The sequence below is a fragment of the Bombina bombina genome, chromosome 7 (genome assembly GCF_027579735.1).
Source record: "Bombina bombina isolate aBomBom1 chromosome 7, aBomBom1.pri, whole genome shotgun sequence".
Classification (NCBI taxonomy): domain Eukaryota; kingdom Metazoa; phylum Chordata; class Amphibia; order Anura; family Bombinatoridae; genus Bombina; species Bombina bombina.
In genome coordinates, this window is record NC_069505.1 from 452,208,352 (window position 1) to 452,229,147 (window position 20,796).

General features: G+C 41.7%; 1 protein-coding gene across 1 annotated transcript in view; it reads left to right on the top strand.

The window, feature by feature from the left end:
- LOC128666696 (oocyte zinc finger protein XlCOF8.4-like) overlaps positions 1-20,796 on the top strand; it is a 132,239-nt gene that overhangs the window by 20,908 nt on the left and 90,535 nt on the right. The window contains exons 4-5 of the mRNA XM_053721436.1: positions 11,568-11,715; positions 19,813-19,911. Of these exons, the coding sequence (XP_053577411.1) occupies positions 11,568-11,715; positions 19,813-19,911 (247 nt within the window). The remainder of the gene's footprint in view (positions 1-11,567; positions 11,716-19,812; positions 19,912-20,796) is intronic.

Here is a 20,796-nt window from a genome sequence, read left to right on the forward strand (position 1 = left end):
TTTTCCGGTTCTAGGAAAGGTCAGAAGGCCTCTGCCATTTCTTTGGCATCTAGGTTAAAATCTTTAATTCATCATGCCTATGTCGAGTCGGGTAAAACTCCGCCTCAAAGGATTTCAGCTCATTCTACTAGGTCAGTTTCTACTTCCTGGGCGTTTAGGAATGAAGCTTCGGTTGATCAGATTTGCAAAGCAGCAACTTGGTCTTCTTTGCATACTTTTACTAAATTCTACCATTTTGATGTGTTTTCTTCTTCTGAAGCAGTTTTTGGTAGAAAAAGACTTCAGGCAGCTGTTTCAGTTTGATTCTTCTGCTTAGAATTTCAGTTTTTTTCATTATAAGATTTAAACTTTATTTTGGGTGTGGATTATTTTCAGCGGAATTGGCTGTCTTTATTTTATCCCTCCCTCTCTAGTGACTCTTGCGTGGAAGATCCACATCTTGGGTAGTCATTATCCCATACGTCACTAGCTCATGGACTCTTGCTAATTACATGAAAGAAAACATAATTTATGTAAGAACTTACCTGATAAATTCATTTCTTTCATATTAGCAAGAGTCCATGAGGCCCACCCTTTTTGTGGTGGTTATGATTTTTTTGTATAAAGCACAATTATTCCAATTCCTTATTTTTTATGCTTTCGCACTTTTTTTCTTATCACCCCACTTCTTGGCTATGCGTTAAACTGATTTGTGGGTGTGGTGAGGGGTGTATTTATAGGCATTTTGAGGTTTGGGAAACTTTGCCTCTCCTGGTAGGAATGTATATCCCATACGTCACTAGCTCATGGACTCTTGCTAATATGAAAGAAATGAATTTATCAGGTAAGTTCTTACATAAATTATGTTATTATGTCATATGTCTTCCCACCAATTCCACTTTGCAGCAGTTTCATGTATAGGCCTGGGTGCCAGATTGAGTCAAATGCTTTTTTGAAGTCCACAAAACATGCAAACACCTTCCTTGATGGTGAGCTTTTCACATACTTGTTAGTGATAGCTTGTAATGTGAAGATGTGGTCTGTGGTTCTTTGTTTAGGGAGGAAACCTATCTGACTCATGTGCAGGGTTCTGCTGTCTATTAGAATTTTTTAATATTCTCTGGTTCAGGATTGTGCAGAAGAGTTTGCTCACATTGCTGTTTACACAGACTCCCCTGTAGTTATTTGGGTCAGTTAGATCCCCATGTTTGTGGATTGGGGTAACCAGACCTTCTGCAACTTCCTGTAGTGTGAAGGGGAAGTCTAGAGGAGTTTGATAGTTCTTTATTACATTTTCTAAATTTAACAGTTTTTCACGAGTTTCTTTTTTTGACATACTGAGCTTATTAGGTTCTAGATCTTTGTATAATGTTTGAAAATAATCTGTCCATATGTCACCATCTTGGATTGGAATATGCCCATTGGCTTTTGAGGTTATTTTTGTCCACAAGTTCAAAAAGGAATTATTATCTGTTGATTCTTGAATTTGGGAGAGTGTTTTATTTAAGTGGTTTATTTTCTTGTGTTTGAGGGTGGTTTTGTCCTCTTTTAGTTTACGGTTATATGTGCACCTCAGATCCTCTCGCAGTGGTTCTCTGTGTTTAAGGTTTGATAATTTTCTCACCTCAAGTCTTAAGGCTGCACATTCTTTATCAAACCAATCATTTTTATTTTTATTCTTCCTTTGTCTTTTGTCTGACAGTTTAAGGGATTTGTTTGCTGCTCTATGGAGAATAGTTGTTAAATCATGTGTTGCTTTATTTGTGTCATATGGAGTATAACTGTAGCTTCTATTAATGAAAGCATTAATTTGATTCTTATCTCCTCAGTTTCCAAGCTGTTCATATAGATTTCCTTACTTTGTTGGGACCACAGGTAATTAGGGGGCATTCTGTACAGATGTTTACTGGCTTTCCATGTTAGAATTTTCTTTGAACTATTGGTGTGTAGGACAATTTGGTTATGGTCTGATAGGTAGGACTGGGGTCTTACTATCAGGGAATTGATCTTTCTGATGTCCAGGTCAGTTATCACATAGTCAATGACACTTTTACCACTTGATGAGTTAAATGTAAAACTTCCCAGCCTGTCTCCTGTTACCCTTGCAGTTACAATGTACAGACCTAGGGGCCCATTTATCAAGCTCTGAACGGAGCTTGTGGGCCCCTGTTTCTGGCGAGTCTTCAGCCTCGCCAGAAACAGCCGTTATGAAGCAGCGGTCTAAAGGCCGCTGCTCCATAACCCTGTCCGCCTGCTCTGATGAGGCAGACAGGAATCCCCGGAAATCGACCCGATCAGGTTGATTGACACCCCCCTGCTGGCGGCCCATTGGTCACGAGTCTGCAGGGGGCGGCGTTGCACCAGCAGCTCTTGTGAGCTGCTGGTGCAATGCTGAATACGGAGAGCGTATTGCTCTCAGCATTCAGCGAGGTCTTGCGGACCTGATCCGCACTGTCGGATCAGGTCCGCAAGACCTTTGATAAATAGGCCTCCTAATCTTTTACAAACATCAAGGAGTTTTTTTTCCATGTGTGTTTATTATTTTATCATAGCTGTTTCTCTGCGTGTCTCTGAGTGTCAAAATTCATACTCTTTCCAAATATATGTTTATTTCCTTGGTTGAGGGTATAGTCCTTTGCATTGCTTGTGCGAATATTCATGTCTCCAATTAGCATAATTTGCCCTTTTGTTTGAAAGTTTGAGATCTCCCCCTGCAGTGTCTTGAAGTTTTCTGGGTCATATAATGGTGATTCCCATGGTGGAATGTATATGGCACAGAGGTAGAGATTGTGAGATGTCTGTACAAGGCTCTTTGATATTTGTATCCACAGATGTGTTGCACCTCTCTTCACTGGGGTGATAAATGGTTTGAGACTCTCTTTCTACCACACTAATAACCCCCCTGAGAGTCTCCCTCCTTTCTTCTTTTTTGTTGCAGGGATTATTAACTCTTTATAGTCCATAGGGCAAATTGATGCTGTGCTTCTATCTTGCCATGTCTCCTGTAACAATATAATATCATGGTTTCTTATATTTTGTTGAAAATCAGGATCTCTGATTTTGTCTCCAAAGGTGGAGGAAGTGAGTCCTTGTATATTCCAGCTGCTGATTTTGAGACTGTTCATCTTGTGTTCAGTATATAGTGTGCTAATTAAGATTTCAGGCTGTGTGAGAATTAATTGTTGTTTTTGTTTCTTTTTTATTACAGTTCATTGGTTTATTCTGGTTTTGTTTCTAAAGCTTTTCATATAGTGCATGCAGTAGTTCTCAAATTTCCCTAAGTTCTGAGTCTGCCTGCGTATTTTGCCTTCTATTATCACACAGCAGCAGTCACCGGCTGAGCGGAGAGGTGACACTACTGGGGAATGTGACATTATACAGTGTCAGGGCATAGTGACTCCCTTACCTGACCCTGTTTGTATTTCCTACCTTCTGCATGTTCTCAGTAACATTATCACACAGCAGCATTCACCGTCTGAGCAGAGAGGTGACACTGCTGGGGAATGTGACATTATACAGTGTCAGGGCACAGTGACTCCCTTTACTGACCCTGTGTGTATTTCCTACCTTCTGTCTGTGTCTCTGCATGTTCTCAGTAACATTATCACACAGCAGCAGTCACCGGCTGAGCGGAGAGGTGACACTGCTGGGGAATGTGACATTATACAGTGTCAGGGCACAGTGACGTCCTTTACTGACCCATCTGACCCTGTCTGTATTTCCTACCTTCTGTCTGTGTCTCTGCATGTTCTCAGCAACATTATCCTGGCTCTGTCAGTAAAAGTGTGTGACAGAACCAGTCCCTGTGTCAGTGCTGAATGAGTTGTGTGTTTCAGGTGCCTATAAAGTGTGTGACTGAACCAGTCCCTGTGTCAGCGCTGAATGAGTTGTGTGTGTGTGTGTGTGTGTGTTTCAGGTGCCTATAAAGTGTGTGACAGAACCAGTCCCTGTGTCAGTGCTGAATGAGTTGTGTGTTTCAGGTGCCTATAAAGTGTGTGACTGAACCAGTCCCTGTGTCAGCGCTGAATGAGTTGTGTGTGTGTGTTTCAGGTGCCTATAAAGTGTGTGTGACAGAACCAGTCCCTGTGTCAGCGCTGAATGAGTTGTGTGTGTGTGTTTCAGGTGCCTATAAAGTGTGTTCCAGGAATCAGACTGAGACGAGAAGTGCAAAAATAATCACACCTTTATTAATAGCAAAAAATAATAAAAAGTCCACAAGTCAAATAACAAGCCAGGAGTCAAAACTAGAGCTGGTAGTCAGAGAAGCCGAGTCAGGTGCCAAAGCGAGTAGTTAGACGAGCCGGAATCAGGAACAAGGAGAACAGCAGAGTCAGGAACAAGCCAGGGATCAGGAACCAGGAGGGACGTCAGCCAGGTAATACACAGGAGCTCTCACAAACAGGTTTGAGACAACGCAAGGGCAAAGCATACTGAACAAAGGCCCTTTAAATAATAAGTGATGACATCACAATTCTGAGACTGCATCCTGTCTCACATGGATGATGTAAACCAGTCTGGCCATAAAAGGAAGTACAGGAAGTGAGCAGCATCTCCCAGAATGCACCAAAGTCAGCAAGAGAGGTGAGTAAAATGGCTGCCAGCAGCACATGGCAAACAAGTCAGGAAAAAACCCTGACAGTACCTCAACGACCCCTCAACCGCGGGAGGACAAAAGACTTATTGGGGAAACGGGCATGGAAGGCACGGAGGAGGGCGGGTGCATGAACATCAGAGGAGGGAACCCATGAACGCTCCTCTGGACCGTAGCCCCTCCAATGAACCAAATACTGTACGCGGCCCCTGGACATACGAGAGTCAATAATGCTGCTGACCTCATACTCCTCATGGTTGTCAACAAAGATAGGACGGGGACGAGGCAACACAGTGGTAAACCGATTACAAACCAATGGTTTCAAGAAGGAGACATGAAAAACATTGGAGATGCGCATTGCAGGAGGAAGGTCAAGAGCGTAGGCCACAGGATTGACCCGTCGGAGTATTTGAAAAGGACCAACATAACGGGGAGCCAGTTTATTGGAAGGCACACGAAGGTTCAAGTTGCGGGAGGACAGCCAAACTCTCTCACCAACCTGGTAGGAAGGTGCAGGCAGACGCCTACGATCAGCCTGGAACTTTTGGCGCTGCATAGAACGATGAAGGCAATCCTGAATCTGTACCCACGTGGAACGGAGTTGCCGGAGATGCTCCTCCAAAGCCGGAATACCCTGAGACATGAATGAATCGGGCAACAAGGATGGTTGAAACCCATATTCGCCATGAACGGGGATAACTTGGAGGAAGCATTAATAGCACTATTACGAGCAAACTCTGCCCAAGGTAACAGTTCAGACCAATTATTGTGGTGATCTGAGACATAGCAACGGAGGAACTGTTCCAGAGCTTGATTAGACCGTTCCGTAGCCCCATTGGATTGAGGGTGATATGTCGAGGAGAAGGAGAGCTGGATCCCCATTTGAGCACGAAAGGAACGCCAAAATCTGGAGACAAACTGGCTACCCCGGTCCGACACTATCTCCTTGGGTAACCCATGTAAACGGAAGACCTCACAGGCAAAAATTGAAGCAAGCTCCTGAGCGGTAGGCAACTTCTTCAAGGGAATGCAATGTGACATTTTAGAAAAACGGTCAACCATCAGGATAACAGTATTGCCATTGGAAACAGGGAGATCGACAATGAAGTCCATGGAAAGATGTGTCCAAGGACGCTCACCATTAGCAATAGGTTGAAGAAGACCCACAGGAAGACATAGAGGAGTCTTATTCCGTGCACAAACTGAGCAGGAGGCAACATACGCAGCAACATCAGAACGAAGACCTGGCCACCAGAATTGTCGAGTTACAGACCAAATCATTTGGTTCTTCCCTGGGTGACCTGCGGCTTTAGGATAGTGGTAAGTGTGCAAAAGTTTAGTTCGAAGATTCTCAGGAACAAAACACTTACCACTAGGTTTCTCAGGAGGTGCATTGGTTTGTGAAGCCAGGATCTCCTCCCCCAAGGGAGAAGTCAAATTAGTACGTATGGTAGCCAAAATATGGTCAGGAGGTATAACTGGAGTAGGTACAGACTCCTCCTTGGACAGAGGTGAAAATTGTCGAGAGAGGGCATGAGCCCTAACATTCTTACTACCAGGCAGGTAGGAGACCACATAATTAAACCGAGACAAAAATAGCGCCCATCTGTCCTGTCGGGCGACAAACGTTTTGCTTCAGATAGATAAGTTAAATTCTTGTGGTCAGTAAGAATGAGCACTGGCACGCTAGTACCCTCGAGAAGATGCCTCCATTCCTTGAGTGCCAAAAATATGGCCAGTAATTCCCTGTCGCCAATTTCATAATTGTACTCCGCTGGAGACAATTTCTTAGAGAAGAAACCACACGGATGCAAGGAACCGTCAGGTGTAGGACGTTGAGACAAGAGAGCACCTACTCCAGTCTCGGATGCATCGACCTCAAGAACGAAAGGCAGGACAGGGTTAGGATGAGCCAGAACTGGAGCAGCAGCAAAGGCAGTCTTAAGACTATCAAAGGCCTTAATGGCAGTAGGTGATCAATGGAGTGGATCATTCTCTTTACGGGTCATGTCTGTGATAGGTTTGACCAAGGAAGAAAAGTTTTTAATAAACTTTCTATAGTAATTGGTAGGGATGCACCGAAATGAAAATTCTAGACCGAAACCGAAAATGCAGGATGCCCTTGGCCGAAAACCGAAACCGAAAATGACTTTTTCCACCATATTATTTTAAAAGTTTTTTTTTTTTCTATAATTTTATTATTAATATAAGACTTTTTATTTTATATATATATATATATATATATATATATATATATTACATACTTTTGAACATTTGACACAATCCTAAATCAGCAGGCAGCATGGGGTTAAGAATTAAGACATGGTACTGAGGCACACAGAGGAATGCAGGAGATGGTATTACAAGTGTACTGCTTGTGGATTGTAGCCCAAACAATTACAGTTCTGTCGGGGTGCAAACGGCTCCTACATGTTTATATTCACTCTTATCTGGCAAACAGCTCGTTGTGCAGTTCTCAGGAGGAGGAGGTGACAGCTGCTTGTAATGACACCACGCTGCAGCCCGCTCTGTTTACACAGTCTCCTAATCTTGCCGTGTCAGGTGAAATTTATGACACTTGCCTGCAGAGCCATATAGTTACTTGTAACGGATCCTCTGGTCAGTGAATGTGTGAAAGGCTCATACATATATTTACCCTTATCTGGCTCCCTGTCTAATCGTGACTTTATTTGAAAAAGCAGCTCATCCTGCAGGACTCAATGAGCTGCTTTTTCAAATAAAATCACAGTTAGACAGGGAGCCAGATACGGGTAAATATACGTATTCGCCTTTCACACACTCACTGACCGGAGGATCCACAAGTAACTATATGGCTCTACAGGCAAGTATCATAAAAGTCACCTGACACGGCAAGTTCCTTCTCACACTCTGCCGCTCTGCTCTGCTTCAAGACAGTGAGTGAACAGCCCAGCCCGCAGTGCCGCACCCCCTCTAACCGCGAGGCATTCTGGGGCATGTAGTTCATTTGAATATGGCCTGGAAATAACCCAGCCACACGGGGCTAAATTTAGGATCAGCTTGTAACTGCTTATAGCGGTCGGTGAGGCACGGGGGAGGACACTTTGGGGGATAAAAATCTGTCTGCCAGGGGATGATTTCGTGGGGCATAGGGGTTAATTTAATTTTACATAGAAGATGCAATTTTCGGCCGGTTTTCCCCTCTTTCGGCCGAAATGGGATAGGCCCATTTTCGGCCGGAAATTTCGGTGCATCCCTAGTAATTGGCGAACCTCAAAAAACGTTGAATAGACCGAAGACCAACTGGGCGAGGCCACTGCAGAACTGCAGATAACTTGTCAGGATCTATGGAGAACCCTGCAACGGAGATAACATAACCTAGGAAGGTTAATTGAGTCTGATGGAACTCGCATTTCTCAAGTTTACAAAACAGGCCGTTCTCACCTAGTCTCTGAAGAACCCGTGTAACATCAGAACGATGAGCCTCAAGTGTGGGTGAGTGTATGAGGATGTCGTCTAAGTACACCACAACACACTGTTGCAACATATCTCGTAGGACATCATTAATAAATTCCTGGAAAACAGCAGGAGCATTACATAGGCCAAAGGGCATTACAAGATACTCATAATGCCCGCTCCTGGTGTTAAATGCTGTTTTCCATTCGTGGCCCTCCTTGATCCTAACGAGATTGTACCCTCCTCTCAAATCAAGCTTAGTAAAGACCATAGCTCCCTTGAGGCGGTCAAAGAGTTCCGTAATGAGCGGAATAGGGTAAGCATTATTAATGGTAAGACGATTAAGACCCCTATAATCGATGCATGGTCTTAACTCGCCACCCTTTTTCTTCACAAAGAAGAAGCCAGCCCCTGCAGGAGAGCAGGATTTGCGGGTGATCCCCCGCGTCAGAGCATCGGAAACATACTCCTCCATAGCACAATTCTCTGCAACAGACAGAGGGTAAACCCGGCCCCGAGGAGGAATGGCTCCGGGTTGCAGGTCTATGGCACAATCGTAAGACCGGTGAGGAGGCAACGTACTGGCACGCACCTTGTCAAAAACGTCTAGGAACTCTCGGTACTCCTCTGGCAATTGAGATACTGAAGAAGTGCACAAGACTTTAACTGGTTTCTGAAGACGAGTGGAAATACATTGCGGAGACCACAACAAAATTTCGGACCTGCGCCAGTCGAGACTGGGATTGTGCTTTTGGAGCCAGGGATAACCCAGAACAACCGGAAAATGCGGAGAGTTTATCACCTGGAACTGGAGGGTTTCAAAATGGAGAGCCCCAACAGCCATGGACAACGGAGCGGTTTCGTGAGTAACGAGTGCGGGCTGAAGGGGCCTGCCATCAATGGCCTCAATAGCAAGCAGAACGGACCGAGGCAAAACAGGAATAGAGTGCTTCGATACAAAAGCACTGCCAATGAAATAGCCCGCAGCACCGGAGTCAACAAGAGCCTGGGTGACTATGGAGGAGTCCACCCAGGAAAGGACAACCGTGACCAAAGGTTTCTCCTTTAGCGGTTCCGGGGACAAGGATAAACCACCTAAGGTCTGCCCCCGACAGGACCTTAGGTGTGAGCGTTTCCCTGCCGTGTAGGACAAGACTTCAAAAGGTGGCCCTGTAACCCACAATAAAGGCAGAGCCCCTCCCTCCTCCTAAAGGCCCTCTCCGCCGCGGAGAGATGTGTGAATCCCAACTGCATTGGCTCAGCAGTACCTGGTGACTCGGGACCAGGAGGCATGGGAGGAGAGGGAGGCATGGGTGGGAATGAACACGTAGGAGACAACAGTACAGGAGGCTTCCGCAAGCGCTCCTTGAAAGAAGGCCTCTCACTTAGTCTGATGTCAATTAGGATCAAAAAAGACACCAATGCCTCAAGATCTTCTGGTAAATCTCTGGTAGCAACTTCGTCTTTAATCGCATCAGAGAGCTTATAAAAGAAGGCGGCAACAAGGGCTTCATTGTTCCAGCCTACCTCTGCTGCAAGCGTACGGAACTCAATGGCATACTGAGCAACAGATCTTGTACCTTGCTGAATGGACATGAGTCGTTTAGCAGCAGCGGAGGAGCGAGCTGGAACATCAAATACCCTTCGAAAGGAGGCCACAAAGTCAGGGTAATTTGAAATCACAGGTTTATTAGTCTCCCACAAGGGATTAGCCCAGGCAAGAGCTGTTTCAGAGAGTAACGAGATGAGAAATCCCACCTTAGCTCTGTCAGAGAGAAACGCCTGAGGTAACATCTCAAAGTAAATGCCCACCTGGTTCAAAAACCCTCTGCACTGATTAGGATCGCCTCCATATCGCTGAGGTAGAGGTGCAGAACCAGACAAGCTCCTGGTAGGACTAGGTGCATTAGTGGAAACAGGAGCAGCCATAACTTGCGGGACACTTTGGTCCAAATGTGCAGTGCGAGTCAGCAGGGTTTGCAGGGCTAGTGCAAATTGATCCAAGCGGTGATCCTGTTCATCCATCCTGGAAATTATGACAGGTAAAGGTGGATTATTAGCACCATCAGGATTCATGGCCCTTGCGTAATGTCAGGGTGCCAGGAATCAGACTGAGATGAGAAGTGCAAAAATAATCACACCTTTATTAATAGCAAAAAATAATAAAAAGTCCACAAGTCAAATAACAAGCCAGGAGTCAAAACTAGAGCTGGTAGTCAGACAAGCCGAGTCAGGAGCCAAAGCGAGTAGTCAGACGAGCCGGAATCAGGAACAAGGAGAACAGCATTGTCAGGAACAAGCCAGGGATCAGGAACCAGGAGGGACGTCAGACAGCCAGGTAATACACAGGAGCTCTCACAAACAGGTTTGAGACAACGCAAGGGCAAAGCATACTGATCAAAGGCCCTTTAAATAATAAGTGATGACATCACAATTCTGAGACTGCATCCTGTCTCACATGGATGATGTAAACCAGTCTGACCATAAAAGGAAGTACAGGAAGTGAGCAGCATCTCCCAGAATGCACCAAAGTCAGCAAGAGAGGTGAGTAAAATGGCTGCCAGCAGCACATGGCAAACAAGTCAGGAAAAAACCCTGACAGTCAGCGCTGAATGAGTTGTGTGTGTGTGTGTGTGTTTCAGGTGCCTATAAAGTGTGTGACAGAAGCAGTCCCTGTGTCAGCACTGAATGAGTTGTGTGTGTGTTTCAGGTGCCTATAAAGTGTGTGACAGAACCACTCGCTGTGTCAGCGCTGAATGAGTTGTGTGTGTTTTAGGTGACTATAAAGTGTGTGACAGAACCAGTTCCTGTATAAGCACTGAATGAGTTGTGTGTGTGTGTGTGTTTCAGGTGCCTATAAAGTGTGTGACAGAACCAGTCCCTGTGTCAGCACTGAATGAGTTGTGTGTTTGTGTGTGTGTGTGTTTCAGGTGCCTATAAAGTGTGTGACAGAACCAGTTCCTGTATAAGCACTGAATGAGTTGTGTGTGTGTGTGTGTGTTTCAGGTGCCTATAAAGTGTGTGACAGAAGCAGTCCCTGTGTCAGCACTGAATGAGTTGTGTGTGTGTGTGTGTTTCAGGTGCCTATAAAGTGTGTGACAGAACCACTCGCTGTGTCAGTGCTGAATGAGTTGTGTGTGTGTGTGTTTCAGGTGCCTATAAAATGTGTGACAGAACCAGTCTCTGTGTCAGCGCTGAATGAGTTGTGTGTGTTTCAGGTGCCTATAATGTGTGTGACAGAACCAGTCCCTGTGTCAGCACTGAATGAGTTGTGTGTGTTTCAGGTGCCTATAAAGTGTGTGACAGAACCACTCGCTGTGTCAGTGCTGAATGAGTTGTGTGTGTGTGTTTCAGGTGCCTATAAAGTGTGTGACAGAACCAGTTCCTGTATAAGCACTGAATGAGTTGTGTGTGTGTGTGTTTCAGGTGCCTATAAAGTGTGTGACAGAACCAGTCCCTGTGTCAGCACTGAATGAGTTGTGTGTTTGTGTTTCAGGTGCCTATTAAGTGTGTGACAGAACCAGTCCCTGTGTCAGCGCTGAATGAGTTGTGTGTGTTTCAGGTGCCTATAAAGTGTGATGACGTTGCCGTGTATTTCTCTATGGAGGAGTGGGAGTATATAGAGGGGCACAAGGATCTTTACAAAGACGTCATGATGGAGACTCACCAAGTACCAAGGACTATGGAGATCCCAGGAAATGAGAGCTCAGGTAATGCTTTGTAGTAATAAATATCTCACTCAGGTAACGCTGTGTAGTAATAAATATCTCACTCAGGTAACGCTGTGTAGTAATAAATATCTCACTCAGGTAACGCTGTGTAGTAATAAATATCTCACTTAGGTAACGCTGTTTAGTAATATCTCACTCAGGTAGCGCTGTGTAGTAATAAATATCTCACTCAGGTAATGCTGTGTAGTAATAAATATCTCACTCGGGTAACGCTGTGTAGTAATAAATATCTCACTCAGGTAATGCTGTGTAGTAATAAATATCTCACTCGGGTAACGCTGTGTAGTAATAAATATCTCACTCAGGTAATGCTGTGTAGTAATAAATATCTCACTCAGGTAACGCAGTGTAGTAATAAATCTCTCACTCAGGAAATGTAGACACTACTATCGTGAGAATAAATTTACAGTGAATCCGTCATGTGTGATCTAATGAGCTGTCTGATTATAAGCTAGTTTTATACATAACAAAAATAAAAAAAACATAATTTATGTAAGAACTTACCTGATAAATTAATTTCTTTCATATTGGCAAGAGTCCATGAGCTAGTGACGTATGGGATATACAATCCTACCAGGAGGGGCAAAGTTTCCTAAACTTCCAAAATGCCTATAAATACATCCCTCACCACACCCACAATTCAGTTTAACGAATAGCCAAGTAGTGGGGTGAAAAAGTAAGGAGTAAAAAGCATCAACAAAGGAATTTGGAAATAAATGTGCTTTATACAAAAAAAATCATAACCACCAAAAAAGGGTGGGCCTCATGGACTCTTGCCAATATGAAAGAAATTAATTTATCAGGTAAGTTCTTACATAAATTATGTTTTCTTTCATGTAATTGGCAAGAGTCCATGAGCTAGTGACGTATGGGATAAAAATACCCAAGATGTGGAACTCCACACAAGAGTCACTAGAGAGGAAGGGATAAAATAATAACAGCCATTTTCCGCTGAGAAAATTAAATCCACAACCAAAAAAATACGTTTTCTCATAAAAAAAAAGAAAAAAAACTTAAAACATAAGCAGAGGAATCAAACTGAAACAGCTGCCTGAAGAACTTCTCTACCAAAACCTGCTTCTGAAGAAGCAAATCCATCAAAACGGTAGAATTTAGTAAATGTATGCAAAGAAGACCAAGTTGCTGCTTTTCAAATCTGATCAACCGAAGCTTCATTTTTAAAAGTCCACGACGTGGAGACTGATCTAGTAGAATGAGCTGTAATTCTCTTAGGCGGGGCCTGACCCGACTCCAAATAAACCTGATGAATCAAAACCTTTAACCAAGATGCCAAGGAAATGGCAGAAGCCTTCTGACCTTTCCTAGAACCAGAAAGGATAACACATAGACTAGAAGTCTTTCTGAAATCTTTAGTAGCTTCAACATAATATTACAAAGCTCTTGCCACATCCAAAGAATGCAAGGATTTCTCCAAAGAATTCTTAGGATTAGGACACAAAGAAGGGACAACAATTTCTCTATTAATGTTGTTAGAATTCACAACCTTAGGTAAGAATTTAAATTAAGTCCGCAAAACTGCCTTATCCTGATGGAAAATCAGAAAAGGAGATTCACAAGAAAGAAGAGTTTCTGAATTACTGCTCTAGCAGAAGAGATGGCCACAAGGAACAACACTTTCCAAGAAAGTAGTTTAATTTCCAAAGAATGCATAGGCTCAAAAGGAGGAGCCTGTAAGGCCTTCAAAACCAAATTAAGACTCCAAGGAAGAGATTGATTTAATGACAGGCTTGATATGGACCAAAGCCTGTACAAAACAGTGAATATCAGAAAGCTTGGCAATCTTTCTGTGAAATAAAACGGAAAGAGCAGAGATTTATCCCTTTAAGGAACTTGCAGACAAACCTTTATCCAAACCATCCTGAAGAAACTGTAAAATTCTAGGAACTCTAAAAGAATGCCAGGAGAATTTATGAGAAGAACACCATGAAATATAAGTCTTCCAAACTCGATAATAAATCTTCCTAGAAACAGATTTACGAGCCTGTAACATAGTATTAATCACTGAGTCAGAGAAACCTCTATGACTAAGCACTAGGCGTTCAATTTCCATACCTTCAAATTTAATGATTTGAGATCCTGATGGAAAAACGGACCTTGAGACAGAAGGTCTAGCCTTAATGGAAGTGGCCAAGGTTGGCAGCTGGACATCCGAACAAGATCCGCATACCAAAACCTGTGATGCCATGCTGGAGCTACCAGCAACACAAGCGATTGTTCCATGATTATTTTGGAAATCACTTTTGGAAGAAGAACTAGAGGCGGGAATATATAAGCAGGTTGGTAACACCAAGGAACTGCTAACGCATCCACTGCTTCCGCCTGAGGATCCCTGGACATGGACAGGTACCTGGGAAGTTTCTTGTTTAGATGGGAAGCCATCAGATCTATTTCTAGAAGACCCCACATCTCAACAATCTGAGAAAACACATCTGGATGGAGCGACCACTCCCCCGGATGTAAAGTCTGACGGCTGAGATAATCCGCTTCCCAATTGTCTATACCTGGGATATGAACCGGAGAAATTAGAGAGGAGCTGGATTCTGCCCAAGCAAGTATCCAAGATACTTCTTTCATGGCTTAGGGACTGCGAGTCCCACCCTGATGATTGACATATGCCACAGTTGTGATATTGTCTGTCTGAAAACAAATGAACGGTTCTCTCTTCAACAGAGGCCACACCTGAAGAGCCCTGAAGATAGCACGGAGATCTAAAATATTGATTGGTAACCTCGCCTCTTGAGGTTTCCAAACCCCTTGTGCTGTCAGAGATCCCCAGAAAGCTCCCCAACCTGAAAGACTTGCATCTGTTGTGATCACAGTCCAGGTTGGACGAACACAAGAGGCCTCTTGAACTATACAATGGTGAACTAACCACCAAGTCAGAGAGAGTCGAACATTGGGATTTAAGGATATTAATTGTTATATCTTTGTATAATCCCTGCACCATTGGCTCAGCATACAAAGCTGGAGAGGTCTCATATGAAAAAGAGCAAAGGGGATCGCGTCCGATGCTGCAGTCATGAGACCTAAAACTTCCATGCACATAGCCACTGAAGGGAATGGCTGAGACTGAAGGTTCTGACAAGCTGAAACCAATTTTAATTGTCTCTTGTCTGTTAGAGACAGAGTCATGGACACTGAATCTACCTGGAAACCTAAATAGGTGACCCTTGTCTGAGGAATCAAAGAACTTTTTGGTAAATTGATCCTCCAACCATGTCTTTGAAGAAACGACACTAGTTGATTTGTGTGAGATTCTGCAGAATGTAAAGACTGAGCTAGTACCAAGATATCGTCCAAATAAGGAAATGCCGCAATACCCCGTTCTCTGATTACAGAGAGTTGGGCACTGAGAACCTTTGAAAAGATTCTTGGAGCTGTTGCTAGGCCAAACGGAAGAGCAACAAATTGGTAATGCCTGTATAGAAAAGAGAATCTCAGAAACTGATAATGGTCTGGATGAATCGGAATATGAAGATAAGCATCCTGTAAGTCTATTGTGGACATATAATGCCCTTGCTGAACAAAAGGCAGAATAGTCCTTATAGTCACCATTTTGAAAGTTGGCACTCTTTTTTTTTTTTTTTTTTTTTTTTTTAAATCTTTATTTATATCCAACAGAGTAAACTAGCAGATGACAATACAGAAAAAAAGAAAAAAAAAGTATAACAAGATAAAACAAGACAAAGAAAACAAAGCTTTTAGCCCATGCCCTGGACATAGCCATTATACAAAACATCTTCATGTAAATAATACTCAGCTCTAACTTCTGGTTACAGATTTCTAGAACAATACCAATATGTCCCATCATAACTAAACGATACCCAGGAAGTAGAGAAAACTACTCTGTATTTACAATCTATAGCTTGTTGGATTTTTTTTGTGTGAATAAAACCAAACAAAACCGACAGACAGCACAAAACCCCCAAAACCAAGACACCACAAGACAACACTTAACAATACACAGCAAACAAACGACCCAAAACCACAAACAAACAAAAAAAAAAAAAAAAAAAAAAAAAAAGAATAATAAAAAGTGGGAAATACTTTAATAAATGCTGACCATTTGGAAAAAAACCTGGTAATATCCTCATGATTATCAATCCTAACATTATATTGTTCAAGGATACATTGCTTCTTTAAACAATTTTTAATATCTGAAATGCCGGGGACCGAGCGCATTTTTCCATTTTTTAAAAATAAGATATCTAACTGCCAGTATAGTTATATTGATCAGTTTAGTATTGAGCTGCTTATCTTCTGACTTAGGAAAAAGAAAGACTACGTTTATATCTAACAGATTTAACGAGGGGAGCTTTAAGATTTTGCAAAGCCAAAATTGAACTTTAAACCAAACGTTCCTGATTTTTGGGCAGGTCCATAACATGTGCAGAAGGCCCGCAGAGGAGAGCGAGCACTTCGGACAGATGATAAAATTCGTTTTCCCACATCTGGCACCCTTTTCTGGTGTAAAGTATGTCATGTGTAGCACCTTCACATGGGATTCTCTCCATGTGGCCGATAGGGTACAAGAGTACAAGAACGTAATAAATCCAACCTGATACTTCAGTATATTTCAATATGTCAGGTACAATAGTGAATTGATTAAATTTTGATATGACTTTCAATGTCATATACCCACTTAAGGGATAATTTAATCACTCACAGATTGAGACAGTTTATTTTATGAAAGGGCACATTGGTTTGAATAATTTGATGTGGGTTTATATATATATACCTTTATATGGCCTCACATCAGGTTTTTAACATCTATGTAAAAGTTGATTCATATTTCCCTAATAATGGGTAACTTAATATTGGATCCATTGTATTAGGTATATTGTGTTAGTCATATTTAAATGTATGAATTCCATGTCTATTTTCATCACAGTTTTAATTAACTTCGTTATTGTGTCTGCAATACATTGATAGGAGTAAGCAAAGAGTTAATATGTGGGAGTAACTGGATTCTCCAATAGGAGAAGACCAGTCTGTTTATAAGCCTTGCATTGGCAGTCAGTTTTTAGGTTTATGACTACGGTCCCAGAGACCGAAACCGGTCAAACTCTTTTTGTACCACATTTTTAACTCAAGAGGAACACTTCTTTGTTTTATGGAATTATACCCAATAAAGTTTTCTACTTTTTAAGTCTTATCTCTGCACTGGTGTCTATATCGAGGAGCATATTGAACACACTGCGGCTTTTTTTTTTTTTCTATATTATTGTGGAGTACTGGGACTCCATTCATTTCTATGTGTGAACGGCTCCTATACTGGAACTGGACAGCTGATACCTTTAAACCAGAGACTAGAGGGAGGAGCTTCCGGGTTATGCAGCGTAAGTGATAGAGTCACAGAGGCTGAACGCTGCTGAAAGTTTGCTGCTATCGCCGCTTGTTAGCTGGTAAGAGGAGAAGAGAGGAGGCTGTCCTGTGTTGGTGTGCCCAGAAGGGAGAGCAGCGCACGGCGGTTTCAACACAGACGAACGGACGATCCGGATCACAGCTACTGGGAAACTACGGTAAAGTGCAACACTGTTAATTTTGACAAGCAGGAACTTTGGCTTGCAGATTATGTGAATGCTTTCTTTGTGCACATGTTTGGACAGTGTTTTACCCTGAAAGGTAGCTTTATTAAGTCTGCTCTACTGAAAATTGACCCCAGCATTATTGCAGCAACAGCTAACATCATTTGCTACAATACTATCACCAGCTGCCTGTTGCATGAGTAACGGCCCGGATTGCAGCTCTCACATTTAACCCTTCATTGTTATTTATGAATTAATGGTCCACATTGTATTTTTCTGTCATTTCTATGTGTTGATGATATAAAAAATGGCATCACAAATAAAATGATTAGCATGTTGAAGCAAGCGAACAATGCTAGACAAATCGGGATCCATTTCCTGTTGCGCTAAACTTTCCAACCAAAAAGTTGATGCAGCTGCAACATCAGCCATAGAAATGGCAGGCCTGAGGAGATGACCAGAATATAAATAAGCTTTCTTTAGAGAAGGTTCAAGTTTCCTATCTAAAGGGTCTTTAAAAGAAGTACTATCTTCCATAGGAATAGTAGTACGTTTAGCAAGAGTAGAAATAGCCCCATCAACTTTGTGGATCTTTTCCCAAAACTCCAATCTAACTGCTGGCAAAGGATACGATTTTTTAAATCTTAAAGAAGGAATAAAAGAAGTACCAGGCCTATTCCATTCCTTAAAAATCATATCAGAAATAGCATCAGGAACTGGAAAAACCTCTGGAGTTAACCACAGGAGGTTTATAAACATAATTTAAACGTTTACTAGTTTTAAAATCAAGAGGCCTAGTTTCCTCAATATCCAATTTAATCAACACTTCTTTTAACAAGGAACGAATATACTCCATTTTAAATAAGTAAGTAGATTTGTCAGTGTCAATATCTGAGGAAGAATCTTCTGAATCAGATAGATCCTCGTCAGATGAGGATAATTCAGTATGTTGTCGGTCATTAGAAATTTCATCAACTTTATGAGAAGTTTTAAAAGACCTTTTACGTTTATTAGAAGGCGGAATGGCAGACAAAGCCTTCTGAATCGCATTTGTAATAATATATTTTATATTCAAAGGTATATCTTGTACATTGGATGTTGAAGGAACAACAGGCATAGTACTATTACTGATGGACACATTGTCTGCATGTAAAAGCTTATCATGACAACTATTACATACCACAGCTGGAGATATAATCGCCACAAATTTTACAACAAATGCACTTAGTTTTGGTAGAACTGTTATCAGGCAGCAGGGTTCCAACAGTGGTTTCTGAGACAGGATTAGATTGAGACATCTTGCAAATGTAAGAGAAAAAACAATATATAAAGCAAAATTATCAATTTCCTTATATGGCAGTTTCAGGAATGGGAAAAAAAATGCAAACCGCATAGCCCTCTAACATAGAAAAAGGCAAGAGGCACATAGGAATGGGGTTTTAAATAATGAAATTATTTGGCGCCAAGTATGACGCACAACGTAACTGAAATTTTTTTGGCACTAACAACATCCGGAAATGACACTCGCGTCATTGACGCAACCTTGAGCAAGGAACTTAGCGTCAACTAAAATGCCGGAAATGACGAATTTGCATCATCGGACGTAACTTCACACCAAAAAAAATTCTTGCGTCAAGAATGACGCAATAAACTTCGGCATTTTGTGCCCTCGCGAGCCTAATTTTGCCCGTGAAATTTAAAAAGAAAACAGTCAATAGAAAAAAGACTATACCCCAGGTAAGAAAAAATATTTTCCTAAATATGCTTTTCCCAAATATGAAACTGACAGTCTGCAAAAGGAAATATACATAAATCTGACTCATGGCAAATATAAGTACAATACATATATTTAGAACTTTATATTAATGCATAAAGGGCAAAACCATAGCTGAGAGTGTCTTAAGTAATGAAAACATACTTACCAAAAAAAAAAAAACATCCACATATAGCAGATAGCCAAACCACTACTGAAACGGTTATCAGTAGAGGTAATGGAATATGAGAGTATATTGTCGATCTGAAAAGGGAGGTAGGAGATGAATCTCTACGACCGATAACAGAGAACCTATGAAATAGATCTCCCCGTGAGGAAAACCATTGCATTCAGTAGGTGATACTCCCTTCACATCCCTCTGACATTCACTGTACTCTGAGAGGAATCGGGCTTCAAAATGCTGAGAATCGCATATCAACGTAGAAATCTTAGCACAAACTTACTTCACCACCTCCATAGGAGGCAAAGTTTGTAAAACTGAATTGTGGGTGTGGTGAGGGGTGAATTTATAGGCATTTTGAGGTTTGGGAAACTTTGCCCCTCCTGGTAGGATTGTATATCCCATACATCACTAGCTCATGGACTCTTGCCAATTACATGAAAGAAAACACATTTAAAGGGTTAAGAGAGATTAATGTTACACCAATTATATAGATGCAAATATTTTCTATGCAAAAAGCAAGATGCTTTGTTCTTGTTAATTGATTACATTTTTAAGGTGCAACAAAATAAACTGATTCTGTTCTCTATTAGAACTAACAGGTGACAATGATGAGAATCTAGAAACAGCAGCACATGCAGAACTTGTACAGAACGTTCAGCCAGTGCAGACCCCATCAGATGTCTCTTCAGGTAACAGATCTAGGGCAGAAGCTGCTTTTTATGTTTTCCTCAGCGTTTATTTGAAAACTCAGATAAAGTAATAATGATATAAATGATAGACCTTAACACAGACCAATTACTATAATAAAATACTCACATGTTGTGTATTATTACTATATAATCAGATGTGTGTGAAATAACGGCACTTAAAGGGACATGAAACCCAATGTTTTTCTTTCATGATTCAGATAGAACAGCAACTTTCTAATTGACTCCTATTATCATTTTCTTTCTAATGGCATGGAGCGTCCACGATTCAACTACTGGCCACCAGGAGGAGGCAGACACCCCAGCAAATCTTAAAGGGACAGTCTAGTCAAAATTAAACTTTTATTATTCAGATAGGACTTGTAATTTTAATCAACTTTCCAATTTACTTTTATCATCAAATTTGCTTTTTTCTCTTGGTATTCTTAGTTGAAACTAAACCTAGGCAGACTCATATGCTAATTTCTAAGCCCTTGAAGGCCGCCTCTTATCGCAGGCTTTTTAAATTCCTTTTCAACACAGAGACAGAAAGTACACGTGGGCCATATAGATAACACTGTGTACAGGCACAGGGAGTTATTTAAGATTTAGCCCAACAAAGTTCTAAATGCAATACAATAGATAATAAACAGTCATGTGATCAGGGGGCTGGAAGAAGGTTCTTAGATACAAGGTAATCAGAGGTAAAAAGTATATTAATATAACTGAGATAAGGAGCAGTCTGCAGAGTGTTAGCTACAATATAATCACAGAGGTAAAAAGTATATTAATATAACTGAGATAAGGAGCAGTCTGCAGAGGCTTAGATACAAGGTAATCACAGAGGTAAAAAGTATATTAATATAACTGAGATAAGGGGGCAGTCTG